Source organism: Zosterops lateralis (assembly GCF_965231275.1).
Source record: "Zosterops lateralis genome assembly, chromosome: 8".
NCBI lineage: Eukaryota > Metazoa > Chordata > Aves > Passeriformes > Zosteropidae > Zosterops > Zosterops lateralis.
Genome location: NC_139768.1, coordinates 34869828 through 34885841, shown reverse-complemented (window position 1 = coordinate 34885841; position 16014 = coordinate 34869828). Strand labels below are relative to the sequence as shown.

The 16014-nt window shown below is 40.6% G+C and overlaps 1 protein-coding gene across 1 annotated transcript in view; it reads right to left on the bottom strand.

Moving 5' to 3' along the window:
• CTNNA3 (catenin alpha 3) overlaps positions 1–16014 on the bottom strand; it is a gene marked incomplete at its 3' end in the record, with an annotated part of 410569 nt that overhangs the window by 67481 nt on the left and 327074 nt on the right. Inside the window, exon 13 of the mRNA XM_083865913.1 lies at positions 14777–14928. Within this exon, the coding sequence (XP_083722039.1) occupies positions 14777–14928 (152 nt within the window). The remainder of the gene's footprint in view (positions 1–14776; positions 14929–16014) is intronic.

Here is a 16014-nt window from a genome sequence, read left to right as displayed (position 1 = left end):
TGCCTTCCTGCAGAAACTCCCTTTCCTCTCCAGAAACCTCCATTTTTTGTGGAGAAGAGTATATCCCAGAGCCAAAACAAAACCATTGCTTCCAGGCAGATGAAATGCAGAAAAGAAACTGCTTTTGGAATGCATCAATATATTAAAGGTAAAAAGGGGGCAGTGAATATCTCAGTTTGACTGTGCTAAAAACATTTCAAGGATCAGAAAGGACAAGAAACAAGAGACAAAGAGACAATTCAGAATTCTAAAAGAACTGCAGGTTTATCAGATGAATAAAGCCTGAGCAATGGCATCCCCCTCAACAAAGATTTCTAACATGCCAGATCTATCTGTTTCTCTTACATGAATTATGCTAAATGATCACACTAAAAAAATTCCCTTAGATAGGTTAATATATTCCTCAGCAAAAGGCTGCCAATGAGAAGTGCATTTCTCAAACTGGAGTAGATAAAATTATTAACTACAATCTCAACATCTGCTTTAGACTCTTCAGTCTCAACTGACCCTCTGTACTATCGGAGCTGCAAGTAAAACAGGTATCTTTAGAAAAGATGCACAGAGTAAGCCTGTCCATCACAAACTCATGCCTCACTGAAAAATGCACACTGTAATGCACAGCCTGCTTATCAAAGTACAGATACCACTGCTGTCATCCTTCCCACATATTCCCACCCAGGACTTGACAATTGTTAAGCACAAATTTCTGGTTTAGCAGCTACTCCTCCCAGACACTCAGACAATGGGAGTAAAACCACCTGAGCCATGAATCCTGCATCCATCACTTTCATTCCTGCTTTTAATTATCAAGAGGCTTCAGATGCCCAGAACATGCATCCACCCACCCTCAGTCATTGAGTAAGCAATGATGTCCAAATGTATGATCAGTGCCAGCTGATGTGGAACTAAGGAACCCATTAAGGCCATCACTGGGCAAACCAGCCTTCATGCTCCAAACCACTAATTTCATTCTGCTTTGGGAGGCTGAGAGCCTTCATTACCAAGCAGGCTCTCCAAGCAAAGCAGAATCAAACAGACACAACGCCCACAACTGTCCCTCAAAAAACACTAGTTCGGGTCTAGCTTCTGAAAAAAATATTTATTACATTATTTTCTTAGAATTTTTGTAGATGCTAAAATTCCTGTTTGTACATAAAGTAAATTCTTCCATCTGCGAAGGTTCCATGACCAAGTTCTCTGAAAGGCAGTACAGAACACTCCCCTCTAAGACATCAAATGAGAAAGTTATTCAGATCAATACTTCGCACATTTTTTCACAATATGTAGCTTTGACAGCCTCTTCTGTCCAGTGAAATAGGAGAGATTCAACACAACTCTGTAATCTGCTAACAGACTGATAGAGTCAAAACTGGCACAAAGTCAAACACAAGAGACTTAATATATATGAAAATTGATCAAAATCTTATGTATGAAATTCAGTTTTCTTCATGTCCAAACTGAACCTTCCCCTTGTATTCAGATTTTATCCTTTTTGTAATCCATTATGAATATGTAACACAGATTTTCTCCAGTCTTGTGCAACAACATTTTACATCAATGAAAACAGCTATCTCATCTTGCCTTCTCTCCCCTTTGGTTCTCTGTTCCCTGGGCTAATTAGAACTAACACATTTGGTGTTTTTCTCATAGGTCACAATTTCTAATGCTCTGGTTATTGCAGCTGCAATAAATCAGAGTGCACTTGCTTAAACAACTAGGGAATTTTGGAGGTTCTCACTGCTCACATTGGGACGTAAATGCCCATTTCTCTTATTTTTAACTCAGGTATGTACAAAGCTGAATAACTGCAACCAATCATAACTCAGTAAAACCTGGCTTGGTTGCATGGGCTGAAATTAGTTTTCCAGACATCTCCAGTATTATCTGACTTGAACAGTAATTGAACAGCAAGAACTAATGAATCTAAACACAAATTAAGCATAAGCAGCCTAAATTTAATCAGTAACTGGCACTGACAGAAATATTTTTATCCCATGGCAACAGATTTTAAAAAGCCTTTCTTACAACAACAGAACAGAATACAGGGACTTTTTTTCTAAATGCAAAGAGTAAAACACACATGATAAATACTTTCTAGAAAAGCACTAGGAATTACAGGGGAGCACAGGCTAAAGAGAATGCAGCAGCATCACATTCCTGATAACAAAGGCAACAAGACACTTCTAAGTATCTGGAGGCACAAAGACAGCAAACCGTATGAAATATGCCTTCCCTTCAACTGAGGGCTGAGCCTCCATTACAAGTACTGTATCAAGTGCTGGGCACTGCACTTCCCAAAGGAAGGACACAGCTGGAGAACAGGATCCAACAAGCATCAGCATGACGTGCAAAAAACCTAAACAAACCCAAACTTTAGGTGTATAGGAAAAAAACAGATCATCCATCCTTGATGGACATGAAGTGCTTTAAAATGCCATAAGGAGAGGTGTGGAGTGGATTAAAGGAAGAACTTTCTAAAGGGAATGGAGTGGGATTGACTGCTTGAAGGCATCCTCCAGTTGCCAGCTATGGATGTCCTAAGAATAGGTCAGAGAAATGAACACAGGGAATTATTTGAAGTTCATCCTGATCTGCACAGGAGACAGCACTGATAGAGTTAGATCAGTATCTTTAGAGTACGTATTTGATTGCTGCATTTATCTCAGGTCAGATAAAAATCAGAATTTATGTATTAGTTACCCTTTTCCAAAGAGACTGGCACCCCTGTAGGGAGGCCAGTTTTCAGGCTTTACTACCTTAGTATGAGTCATGAGAAGAGAATCTGCATATAAACAACACAAGATTAAACTGTAAGATAAGAGGAGAGAAAATAGAAAAGAAATGAAAAAAGGAGGGAAAGGAAAAGAAATTAAGATGATACAAAGAAACACTACAGTGTGAGGCAGGACAATGCACAGCTATGCCTGTGATGCAGCACCACGAGTCCTCAAAGAATACCATGCTGCATCTTTGTGGCAAGCTATTTGGTGTGGGTTGCTGAATGCTCTCTGACAGGAATTTCAATTGTTCCTCTTACTTTCCCTTTGTGGAGGATGGTATTTTTTGGCAATTAATACTGCTCAACCTTTTTTTCTTCCCCAGGCAGTAGATAAATCTCAGAGCTCATAAACAAACCCAAAAATAAACAAAAAGGAGTGGAAATGTATCACAGCCTAAACCTGAACTCTGCCAGGTAGAAGCTGCCTGCCAAAGCCCTGAGCTATCTGGCAATCCCACAGGCTGAGTAGGACTGAACCATTCCATCTCTAAAGAGCCAGGCTGCAGGTAATACTTGCTGCTGAGCTTTCTGGAAAAGAAATACCAGGAGAAAAAGCAGCTTTTTACTGATGAACTAAACACAACTTAAATTTTCATCTCAGTTTTTCTCTACCAGGTGAGACACCAGAAAATTTTAGAGGGAGAAAACAGTCCTGTGAGTTATAAATTCAGTATGACCTACAAATGCATGGTGCAATTTAATATGCCATTTGATAACCCAAACATGGAAATCAGACCAACACTATACAGCAACAACACCATCATGTTGGATGATCTTTTCATTCAGGAAAAAATAACTCCCTTTCTGCAGTTAAAGACAAGCAGGGTGAATCACCTGCTTTCTGACCTGTGAGTTTCCTATAAACTGCATGAGCAGATCAAGCAGCCCAGTCCGAGATGGAGGAAGCTGGAAGATGCAAGGTTTAAGGCTGTATTAATGGAATGGAACCACCAAGTGGAAAGAAAAGCCTAAGTTTAGGCAGACACAATTTCAAGCTTCATCTCTCTTGGGGACTGGCTCCATTTCAGCAATAAGTGATTAACTGCAAACCCCAGCATTGGTAAATTAATTCACGATTTCCACTGATGTTGCTGTGCTTAAAACCTGAGTATGTTCTGCTTCTGGCTCCATTTCCCAAGGTGACAAGAAGATGTTTTATTGGCTGCCCTTTGAGCAGCCAGAGTGAGCTCCACACTCCCACACGTCCAGGGCACTGGTGTGACCTCGCATCACTTCAAGCACATAACCAGGTACTATGATGGCTTCACCTTTGTTGGCTGTGTTTTTCATTCCCTCACTAAAACAGCAAACAATTATTTCTGTTTGTTCTTCATTTGCTGAATGCTAATTAATTTCATGGGTTTTTCTGTATGTATTTGGAATGCCGCTTTCCCAAACTCACAAGAGTTTCAGTGTACCTGACAGGGCCTCCCTGTGGGGCCAGCCAAGCTCCCAGCTACAGCATGCCCTGCTCAGGTGGGATGCCAGACTGGTTTCTCACTGGGGGAAAAGGGTCCAGTCCCCATTCTGAGAACACATCAGCAACAAACTTACAGCTGACATCTGCTGATCTGATCTCCTCCATGCACAAACCACATGTCCTGGGTTGCAGTGTAGGATGTACACAAAGTATTTATTCTATCACCATCTTCATGAACTGTTGAAACCAGGTGGGCTAGTGTTTTCCCGAGCCCCCTGCCTCTTCTGCTAATGGCCCATCAACGCCTTTGGGGTGTTTTCTGCTAATGACTTTTGGGGTGTCTTCTGCTAATGACCCATGAGTCACAGGTAACTCCCTCCAGGGGTTAGCTCTGTTAATGGGCCATCAAGGACCCATTTCACACTTCTCATGCTATGGTGAGATGCTCTGCCCAGGGGGAGGAGCCAAGCATTCTCACCTGGATATAAGCTGGGATTTGGGACAGTGCAAGCAGCACTTACCCACTGGATTCCCAGAGGACCAGAGCTCCCAGACCTTTCTACAGGATCACTGCTTCAGGAAGAGCACTTCACCTGGACTGCTTCCACCATCCTGCTCAGGTTGTATTCTTACCCTGTTAGTGATTCTTTGTGTTATTGCATTTATTTTATTTTATTTTTACCTTTTTACCTTTCTTCTCATAAAATTATATCTCTGACTTGGAGCCTCTCACTCGTTTTGCTTTCAAACCACAACACCACACACAAGGCAGGCAGAGGTGTGATTCACACAACACACAAAGGTGGAAGAAGAACGGATGGCAGCCCCCAGGTGGCTCTGACACCAATTACTGAGGCCAAACCTGTGCCTGCCCTGCAGGACTGCATAGCCAGGCAGTGAGGCAGTGAGCTCAGTGCCCGTGCACTCATGAGGAAACTTCCTGGCGTGCTGGCCACAGCAGGAACACAAGAACCCCAGCAGGCTGCAGGAGGGATGAGATCGCTGCAGTGGGGCTCTCAGCTGCTCTGGGTGCAGCCAGCCTGAGGCAGGTGCCAGGTGACAAAGCCTTTCTCAGGGACACACAGGCATCCCCTGGCTGCCACAGCCTCACTCCAGATGCTTTCCAGCAGCTCTTCATCCCTCACGTGGACACGCTCTGCTGTATCCTAATACACAATTGTGACTCCTGTGGGCAGATTTAACACTGTAGCACATTCCAGGAGATTTCAAAGGCAATTCACACTGGCCCATATGATCATTTCTCATGTGCTATTTCATGCATGTTCAGCAAAAAAGAAGGCTTCTACTTTCCAAAAGAATTACGTTCATTTGCTAAATAATCAGGTTTTCTTCTATTTTCTGTAATTCTATGCAGACTACTTCATGAAGACCAGGATCACGAGGCACTTGGAGTAACAAACTAATTTTAAATTATTATTACTGCTCTAATTTCCTAATAACTGAAGTACCTGGTACAGCAATTACCTGGGAGGTACTGTTGCTGTTTGCTAGGCTACACTGGAGGAATGCTGCAGTAAAACACCAATTTCAACCCAATCCATGTGCTAGAGGATGCACAACACTCTCCTGCTGCAACACACTTCTCTTCAGTACTCATATACACTGATTTTATTGATAATATAATGAAAGGACTCCCCTGTCTCTATTTTAGGAATAGGCTGTAAGTCCCAGCATTTCTCAGGAAATTAGGCAGCATCAGTTTTGCCAACCTCTACAGAATCTTTTCAGGTAAAAAGGACTCACAAATACCATCTTCCAGGCTCAGTGAAGGATATATTTTTTTTTTTTCAATTCTCCAAAGATTTTTTTTTCAAGGTTTCTTTTTTTTGTGAGTCAGTTTCCCTGTTATCACTATGTCTCCTCATGTCCACCTCCCTTCATCAACTGCACTGCAACCCTGATCACACTTTCAAGAAAGCAACCTGGTGTGACTCAAGTTGGCAAGTATTGTTAATTTAAAAAACCCAAACTAAAAAGAAAGAAGTTTTCATTAAAAGCAGAACCTGAACTCAATTATACCCATGGAACACTACGGAATTTAAAAAACAGAAACCAAAAGAACTCAGGGAAGCAATAAAGAACCATTTAATCCCAGACCTTTTCCACTGTCATACTGCTTTCTCAGCAAGGACATGCACAACAAGAGGAGCAGATCTGACACTGTTACACCAGCAGGCAAGAATCAAGGCACAGAATGACACAGACTCCAGCACTGCTACACTACTCCTGTGCCAGCAGAACTCAGATCATAATCTAACACAGATCATTATCAGTGGTTTTTGAAGTCCAGTGACCTTCTGAACACATTTGTGATGTACCTTATTGCTTTTCTGTGCCACATGAAGATCCATCCTACTGGATAAAAGGTTCCACAGTGATAACAGCAACTGAGAAATTTCAACTAAGCCATGACCTCACAGATCACTGTGATCAGCAGTGAAGGGAAATACAGCCAGATCCACTCTGAGCAATGAAGGTCTCTGAGGCAGAACTGCAGCAGCACTGACAGAGCTGATGGCAGCATCACAACTATAGCTGAGCTCCTAGTGCTGCTGGGAGCTGCAGTCTCCATTCCCAGGCTGGCCTTGCTCAGACTCCAGTGAGCCATGTGGCAGGAGGCATACTTTAATATAATCTATGATTTGTAACACTTTTACTGTGCTCTCCAGTTTTGGTTACAGTAATTCAGTCCTCTTTCCTTTCAGCAGCATAATATTCATTCCCTTTCTCTGGGAACATAATTTATATTAGACAGTAAGCACCAAATGGCGAGGAAGGAATACATATCACTTTTTCTTGCTCTAAGAATAAAAAAAAAATTAAAAAAACCTCAGCAAAGATTTTAATGTTTCAGAAGAAATACTGTTATATGTTTAAGTTTCCAATGAACCACTAAAGCAGAGCGATCAAATAATTCTGGAGGGTTGTGTCTTTCTGAAAGAGAAGGGTGATTTTGTGAACAATTAAAAGCATAATCATATGTGACACTTGCAAGGTAATTTAATCCCTACACTGGGAAAACTGACATTTGTAGTAGTCTGTAAGTCAAAACTCTTTATGCCACCCAAAATGGTATTGATTCCTGTGTGTGACCCAGTAATCCCAGCACCAGATTTCCATGGAAAGCCATGTAGCAATTTGCTGCTGAAGAGCTCTTATTTTACTGCACAATGCCTGCAGCTGTGTAGTTTGGGCAGAAGACAACACAGATTTGCCAGGATGGATAACTGCACAAGGATCTTACAATGGATGCAGTTGACATCGCCAGCACTATCTCTGTATCAGCATTTCAGAAATAATTTATTATTTTTGTCTGTATGTACCCATAAAGGTTTTCCTTTTTTCTTTCTTTTCTTAAACAAAACACAACACAACATCCTCTCCATTAGCTGATGTTTAAACTGGAAACCTAAGGCAGGCTAAAGAAAATTCCATTTTTAACTGGGAAGGATGGGTCATACATTCCAGTGCAGAATGTAAACAATGAGGCATAAACACAGCCAACAACAGCGAAAGTATTATGGACTAGCAGCAGCAGGCAGTGGAGCAAGCAGCTTCCTTTTGTAAGTAACTTTAAGACACACTATTGCTTTGTTTGACCCATCAATTCCCCATTACTGTTCTAACTCTAATAAGCAAACAGAGAACTCAGACATGCTTTGACAGGGGCCCTGGATAACACTCTGCTTTCAACAGCATGTTGGACCAGCTGATCTCCTGAGGTCCTTTCCCTCCATGAGCCTCTGGGCACACTTCTTCTCCTCACTGAGAAGAAGGTGAGACAAGTGAAATGTGTGATAGTGAAAAGTAAGATGGGGTTCAAAAGATACTGCAGTACTTCTGCCTTAAAAAGAAGGCTCCATGAATCATAATATTTTGATAAAAATGAAAAAAAACCCCTGAGTAGTATTAAAAGAATTTAAAGCAATGGGGAAAAAACCAAAAACTAATGCATGTTAACATACAGAAACTACAAGTTTGAACATGGCACTACCCAAGTGGTGAGCTCCTGGTACTGCTTTAAATACCCACCTCCACTGATGTGCCTGTAGAGTCACCACGGTGGTGCATGTGAGCTGCTGCTTTGGAGAGATCTCCCCCATCACACCCGTACACAGGACTGGCCTGACAACATCAAGTGCTTTCTCACAAGCTTATTATAGCTGCAATTAGACAGAATCTGCTCCTCCAGCACACGCACAAAACAACACATCAGTTCTACATACTGCTCCTCAGAAGGGGGAGCAGCTGCTTTTGACATTCCTCTACCACTGGATGATGTCTCTGTACAGGAATAATGGGACACATGGATGTGAAAGGACCATTTTGGAATTGCACACAGGAGGATAAACGGGGTCCTTATTTTCCTAGTCACTGTTCATTTTGTATGTAAAAAAGGACCCAGAACCTAAAATCAGGAATCTCCCTGTAAAGCCTGAGCAAATGCCTGGAACATGGGAATGGGGCAGCAGTCAGAAAAAATGTACAAAGAACCAGAAATCTGAAACCTGTTTATCTCGAAGTGCAGAAAAGCAGAAGCACAAAAAAGCAGGTAATTTCTCTTGTCTTGTGTTAACAAAAAATAAAATGAAAAAATCCATAATTTCCCAACTACCCTGTGGATGGACTCTACTTCAATGTTTAAGCAAAGGGGACCTGAAAAAGGAGGAGGAGGAGGGTCACCCATCCTTGAGTGAAATAATATTTTATCTGTGCTCTGGCTTCCACTCCTGTGTCCAAGATGGGAAGGGTAAGCATGTGCTTTTTTTTCTCTTCTGTCTCCCTCCCCTCTACCTGAGATGTGAATACACTACCTGTTTTTAAAATCAATAAACTATATTTCTACTCCTTTTTTTTTTTTTTTTTTTCCTTGTGGAAACACCTCAGCTTTTAAGAACAGGTCCTTGTTATGGCAACTGAGGCAACTCCAAACTAAAGCTATTCCTTAGGGTAACATCCTGCCCACATGTTAACACGAATGGATGCAACTTTCAAGGAAGAGACAAAAAGGGGGTATTATTTACAGATACACTACTGAGCAGCTTTTTGCTCTGTAAAGCAACAAAGTCAGCAACAGGATCACACCAAGAATCAGAAGTCATCTGACTTGCTGAAGACATTAAAGGCCCTAAACTAATGAAACTGAGACCTTTGAGAGTTTGTTATGTGGTGCATAAATGTGAAATAGAAGCAAATTGATATGTATAGCTGTTTGCCAAAATAGAGGGATTTGCTTTATTTATTTCGGACGACAAATTCCCCTGGTACTAAATGGAGATTAGCATTTTTAAAAATATCTTCATGTTAAATTGAAATGTATGCTGAGTGTGTCCCAGAATTGTTCAGTACAGAGCATTTTGAAAAGATATCTGCAAGGTAGAGTCATAATAATAATGACTGACTCTATGATGATAATAGTGATATAAATTTTAACAAGTATTTGTACATTACGAGAAGGCTTCCCAGGTATACTGTAAAGAACACAGACATTTTTAGAAAATATCTATGTAGGTGAATTAAGACATGGCATGTACCCTATGTGGGATAGTGCTTTCAGTTTTCCCATAATGGTACTTCAAGGTTGGTGATAGTGACTTGAGATGTTAAAGGCCAAGTAATATGGCAGAAGCAAGCAGCTGTCAGAAGCTTTTACTTGCAAGTATGCACAGTGCATTGTGGCAGTAAACACTTTTAACTCACCTCTTATTTGGGTTCTACAGCACAAACCAACATTCTCCTTTTATGTGACTCAGGATAAAAACCCGAAAAAGGAAGAGGTGTCCCACTATCCTCAATAAACTACAGGTATTTCTTCTGCACTCTTTTGTAAAGACATCACATGAATACATTCTTTTGCAGTCATACTGCATGCAGATGTATCAATCTTTGTGTGACAGGACTGAAGCTGACAAGCAGCTGCGGAAGGAAAAGTCCTGACCTACTTAGGGCAGAAACAACCAGAAAGTGCTGAGAGGTGCAGGACCAAGTGGCCAACTACTGCTTCAAAGGTTCTGCCACTTGTGCAGCTGGTGTAGAACAGAAAAAGATGAAGAAAAAGGTTTTTATTAAACTTCTCAATATGAGTTTGTAATAAATTAGCATCACGTCTATATTTCAGACCAACAACAATGAAGTTTAACAAGGCTGCATGAACAGCTCCTTGTCTGTCTGTTCCATGAGGTCTCAAGGCCCTCTTGGAAAAATCAACAATAGGACTATATTAAGTGTCTGCCTTTTTCATATGTTTCCCTGTTTTGCTTTGTTTTCTTTAGCTTTTAAACAGAGGTTCAATTAATGTCTGTTATTGCCTGTATTGGACAGGATCTAACTCACTTGGACTACAGAAGTAAAAATAGGCAGAAAACCCTCTGTGTGCAGGAAAATTCTGTCATTAGTTGAAGCAATGGTAGAATTTAAACTGGACACTCATTAACTGGCTGAAACTTGCTACCTTCCTGTCCTAGAGGTCCATGTTCTAAAAATTCCTGTAACTCTGCTGGGTGTAAGATAATGAATTCTGCTGTGATGTCTCTTACTGAGAGAAATCAAGTGTACTGAAGAACTCACAAGCTCTGTTAAGGATGAATTCTTGTATTTCTTTAAAACAGAATGAAAAACCATGCCAGATTTGCAACCAACAAAAGAAGTATAAAAGGGAACTCATCCCAAGGGTATTCTGAGAAAGCCAAAACATGAAAAAGCATTTATGCTGTAGACTCTTGAATGTGTAGCTAAACTGAGTTTGACTTTCCAAAGGAAATTAAAACACACAGCAAAAGACAGTTAGCTAAAGAAACAGGAAAATTAGGAATTGATTGAAGATACAGGGAGTATCTAGCTGAAATAAAAGTATCTAGGTAAGTCAGAAAAGAAAAACAAATGCTTTGCTTCAGTTTTCAGAGGGGCTGGGGGATGGATATTCCATACATCATGGAAGGAACAATGTACTAAACAAACTCAAAAAGCCTAACACCATAAACTGTTGAGGGAACCTACAGCCTCCATGCCAGAATTATGAGAGAAACAGCACAGAGAATACTCATTCAGCAGAAAGGAATTTTAATAAAAGCTTTCAAGTGTTAAGAACAGCAATTTCAATACACATCCTCCACTTCTCACAAAAGTAAGGAATGTGGGTTCCTCACTTACTGCTTCCGTGAGCGTAAGAATTAAAAGCATTTTGCATAGAGTACACAAACCCGCTGCCCTCTTCTTTGCCTCTGCAAAACCTGGACAGCTGCTCACTTGTTTAGCCTCCAAAAAGAACAAAGAACTCTGTGAAACTTTTGACTTAGTGAGTTTGTTTCCACTGTAACTGTTAAAATGACTATAAGTGCTTCAGCTACCAGCATTTACTATTCTTTTGAAGACTAGAATAAAAACACCTTAATACAGAAGTTTTTTTAAAAGTTCAACCATTAATCTTAACATTCTGCAGCATTTAATAAGTGTTATCTCAAAAACCATCAACCCGCTTCCTTTGACTTTACATATTTCACATAGAATTTGCTTTAATTGTACTATCTAATCTATTTCTGTAACATCAATATACTGATTAAAATGTTACCCAGATAATATAGAAATGCTCCTAAGCAAGATCAAGCCCACAAAATCTCTAAAACAAAATAAAAATGGGACCCTTAGAGTCAAAAAATGACTGAGAAATATGGATATGCCCTGGATCAACTATCTAGTTATTTTAAATCAACAGCTACCACTACATTAAGCAGTCCTTGCAAGTGAACAATGAAAAACATCTTAAGGGGAGCAGCAGTATTACACCTCAGCAGTACAACACACCTGCCACTATGTAGCTGCTCTCAAGTACAGTATTTTAGTCTTTAATAAACATTCAACTTCCTTGCAGGACTACAAGGAATGTTTTATTTATCTTTGGTTAAGTTTGGACATTGAAATGCATAGATGATAATTTGCATTAACAATAGTATTGGGCAACATTTTACAGTTAGGAACTCTATTTTTAAAAGTATTCTCTCTGTGTAATTACATGTTTGAAATGCTTTCTGAGAAATTGATTGGGAGAATTTCTGCTTTTACTGCCATGTTGAAAAATTGCCCCCTGTGAATGAGTGGCCTTGTTAATTTACATTTCTCAATTATTTTTTGATTGAGTTTTTACCCTGATTCAGCCGTGCAATCAAATCCCCTGTAATCAGTGAAGCACCTTCTCTGGCACTATCAGCATGTTGGCCACAGAACATTTCATTTCCTCACCCTGAATACATCCTGACTCAGAAAATGAATGCCAGGCTTTCCTCAGCACTCTCTGTGCTGGCAACCACTACCTCTAAGGGATGCTGGAGTAGCTGACTAATGTTTCACCAAAGCCCAAAAAGGCCTTCCCACGGCTGTGGCTGAACAATGGTATTCATTCAGTAGAAAGCTCATGTCCTTTCTAACATCTCTTTAAATTTCCTGAGCTCCCATCAGGACTTGCAAAGCAGCAGTGAAAATGTCCCTGACATTACCCATTCCATCACTGCTGTCTGCTCAGTGGTGTGCAGTGACTCAGGATTTGATGGGTGCACGGCACAGGTAAGGCACACCAGGCACTTCCTGGGCCTTGCACCTATTACAGTCTCTTCACACCTGTGCATTTTCCCCTCAGAATGCCTTTCTGAGTCACTGTCCACATGAACACACACACCACAGAGGACTCTAAGAAAATACACTTCCCTGCAGAGCTGTCTCTGCCTCTTCACAGAAACTGACTGAAGCCATGTTACACTCCTCAGTGCATTTCCCAATTCCCCAGTTCCAGAAAGAAATGCTCAGTTGTGATCATGGAATTCAAGCCTAAGAGGACTGGACATACAGAAGACTCAGATCTCATGGAGAAACAGAAGCAACTTTGTAATCTTAAAAGACCCAAGAGCACCTGAGTCACTAAGGGAAGGGAGGGATGAGCAACACAGGCCTTAAATGAAGCTTATCTAGAAAAAAATGAGATGTTCCAATGAAAACTTCTTTGCCTGTGTTCACTGACACAGGAACTGATCCAAGACCTAACAGAGCATCATCCACAATCTGGTTCATTTGATTTGGACCTACATTCAGTTCACAAACTCTTACTGCTATGGGATACACGTTGGATGTTTCATGGTCTCTCTTCAGTATACAAACATCTTCCTAATTGACAACTGCAATAAGGATGAGACATTCTAATAATTTTCCACATTTGAATTCCTACTTTGACTTACACACTAGAGTACGTTAAGACTGGTATTTTTCACATTAGTATGGTTTTGGTTGGAAGGGACCTTTGAAGGCCACCTAGTCCAACCCCTCGCCATGAGCAGATCAGTTTGCTCAGAGCCCTCTGCACCCTGGCCTTGAATGCTTCCAGGGATGGGGCCTCTAGCACCTCTCTGGGCAACCTGTGCCAGCATTTCACTATTCACATTGTAATAAATTTCTTCCTTTTATCTAGCTAAATCTCTCCCCTTTCAGTCTAAAACCATTACCCCTTGCTTACCACAACAGGCTCTACTGAAAAGTCAGTTCTCATTTATCAGCCCCCTCTAAGTACCAAGGGCTGCAGTGTGGCCTCCACAGAGGCCTCTCCAGCCTGAAGAGCTCCAGGTGGCTCAGCTGCTCCTTGTGGGAGATGTGCTCCATCCCTCTGAGCATTTCTGTGCCTCCTCTGCACCCACCCCAACAGTTCCCTGTCCTTCCTGTGCTGGCACCCCAGAGCTGGAGGCAGCCCTGCAGGTGGGGTCTCACCGAGATGGAGCAGAGGGGCAGACCCACCTCCCGTGACCTGTTCTTGAGCTGGGCTGTCATGGGTTTGCATTCACGAGAAAAGGAATCTGCTTCCTACCATGGTCTCAACTGGAAAGGCAATGCAGAAAACAAACGTCCTTTGAAAAATCTGTAGTTACATCTATAATGTTTAATCCTATTAAAAAAAAAATTGCTGAACATACAGACATTGCAACTCAGTTGTTTACCATTTTTTATGAAGGTATTTGTGGGAAATTCTGCATCTGACAAAATTCTTTGAATTTTAAAAATAAGCTGTTTGGGTTCAATTTCTGAACTTCAGGAAAAATGCAAGGGTAAGCACAGTGATCATAATTGTTTAAGATTGAAAGAAATCAGATTAGGTCTTCTGGTGTAAGGCTGAAATGACTTGATATGGGATTATCAGGATCACCTGGAAATACTCTCTCTCCTACATTCCACAGGTTAAAGCTGAAGAACTGTAAGAAGATTTGGGTTATGTAGCTGCAAGTTAGTAATTAATGAAGTGAAAGAAGATCTTTACCAACCAAATGTAACTATGTATTTTTAAAGAAGTGATGACACTTTTATGCAACATTCTGATGTGGTACTCAATGCAGTTCTGTACTTCTGGAGTTACAATCACACATGTTTCACTGTAGCCCAAATTTCCCAGGTCAATTCAACCTGGATATGATCTTGGGCGCATTTACCACACACACAGTTCTGAATGCTCCCAAAACCGCCCTGATATCCTGATCCATTTCAGATATGAGTATGAAAAGGATGAAAAGAACAAATTACAAACTTACCCGAATCATCATGACCGAGCACCTGATGTTATGAATCGTATCGTACACCTTCTTGGAAATATCCACAAACTGGTTGTCATCAAACAGATGCACTGTGCTCTTGCTTAAGCTCTCCAATGCAATATTTACTTGACTAATAAACTCTGGAATCACTATTAAAAAAAAAAAATAAAAATCTGTGAGCATAAAAAAGGATAGAACATGTAATATTTCTTCTCTTTGGCAAAACATCTGACATTAATAAAAAACTTTGTTTTCTAAAAAGTATTACAGTAATAGTGCAATTACTTTTAAGTGAGAATACATTTGTAGTTTTTATCAGTTATAAAAACGTCCATGGGGAGCACATAAGCTGTGGGTGGTTGTACAGTACTACAAAGAAGAAAGAAGTTTTAAAAGGGGAGATGGGGAAGTAGTTGTAAAAATTTGCTCATTATTTGAATAGCAATTTTACTGCAAGAATCAGGATGAATAACCTAGCTCTAAGTTGGAATCACAACTGAACAGACTGCCACTATTTCAGAATCTGCTTCCAGTCTGAATGGAGATGTAACTAGCACAAGATTGATGCTTATTCTTCAGCTGAGGAAGTCCCACAACAGTAACCTGAATTTACCAGGGCAATTTATCTTGTTTGATTGAATCAAACAAACTGTGCATTTTGAGGCAGTTTGATATTAGTCTCTGCTTTACCCAGAATGGCCTGGGCATTTTCTTCCGGTGCTCCAGGGCCTTATTCTGCATAGTGACCTGGTAGCACTGGATGTCCCTCCACATCAATCTGAAGCAAAGACAACCCGGCATAGAATACAGAGAGAATGAAGATGGAAAATCCACCACGCAGAGGAAAGACCTCAAACAAGCCCAGACCAAACTCATTTCCTGTCACTTGGAGTCTGAGGACACAGAAGAAACAAATGCAAAAGTATAAACCTAAACTTGTGTAATATTCAATATGAATAACAAACCTCATGGTACTAAAGCTCTCTCTCCAGCAGTGTGTTCGTTTCAAACACTAATACTGTTTGTGTTCCACTCTTCACTCCACAATTCCATACTGTGAAATTCACAAATTCTTAACAAACGAAAGCAATACTACTAATGCAATAAATCTGGAACATTCCATGAAAATTTTGGAGTATATAATAAATTTGTAGGCAGACAAAGCTTCAGCTGAAGACAACTGCATTTCTGAATTAGAAAACCTATCAACTTAATACTTTAGGTAGTAGGAAAGG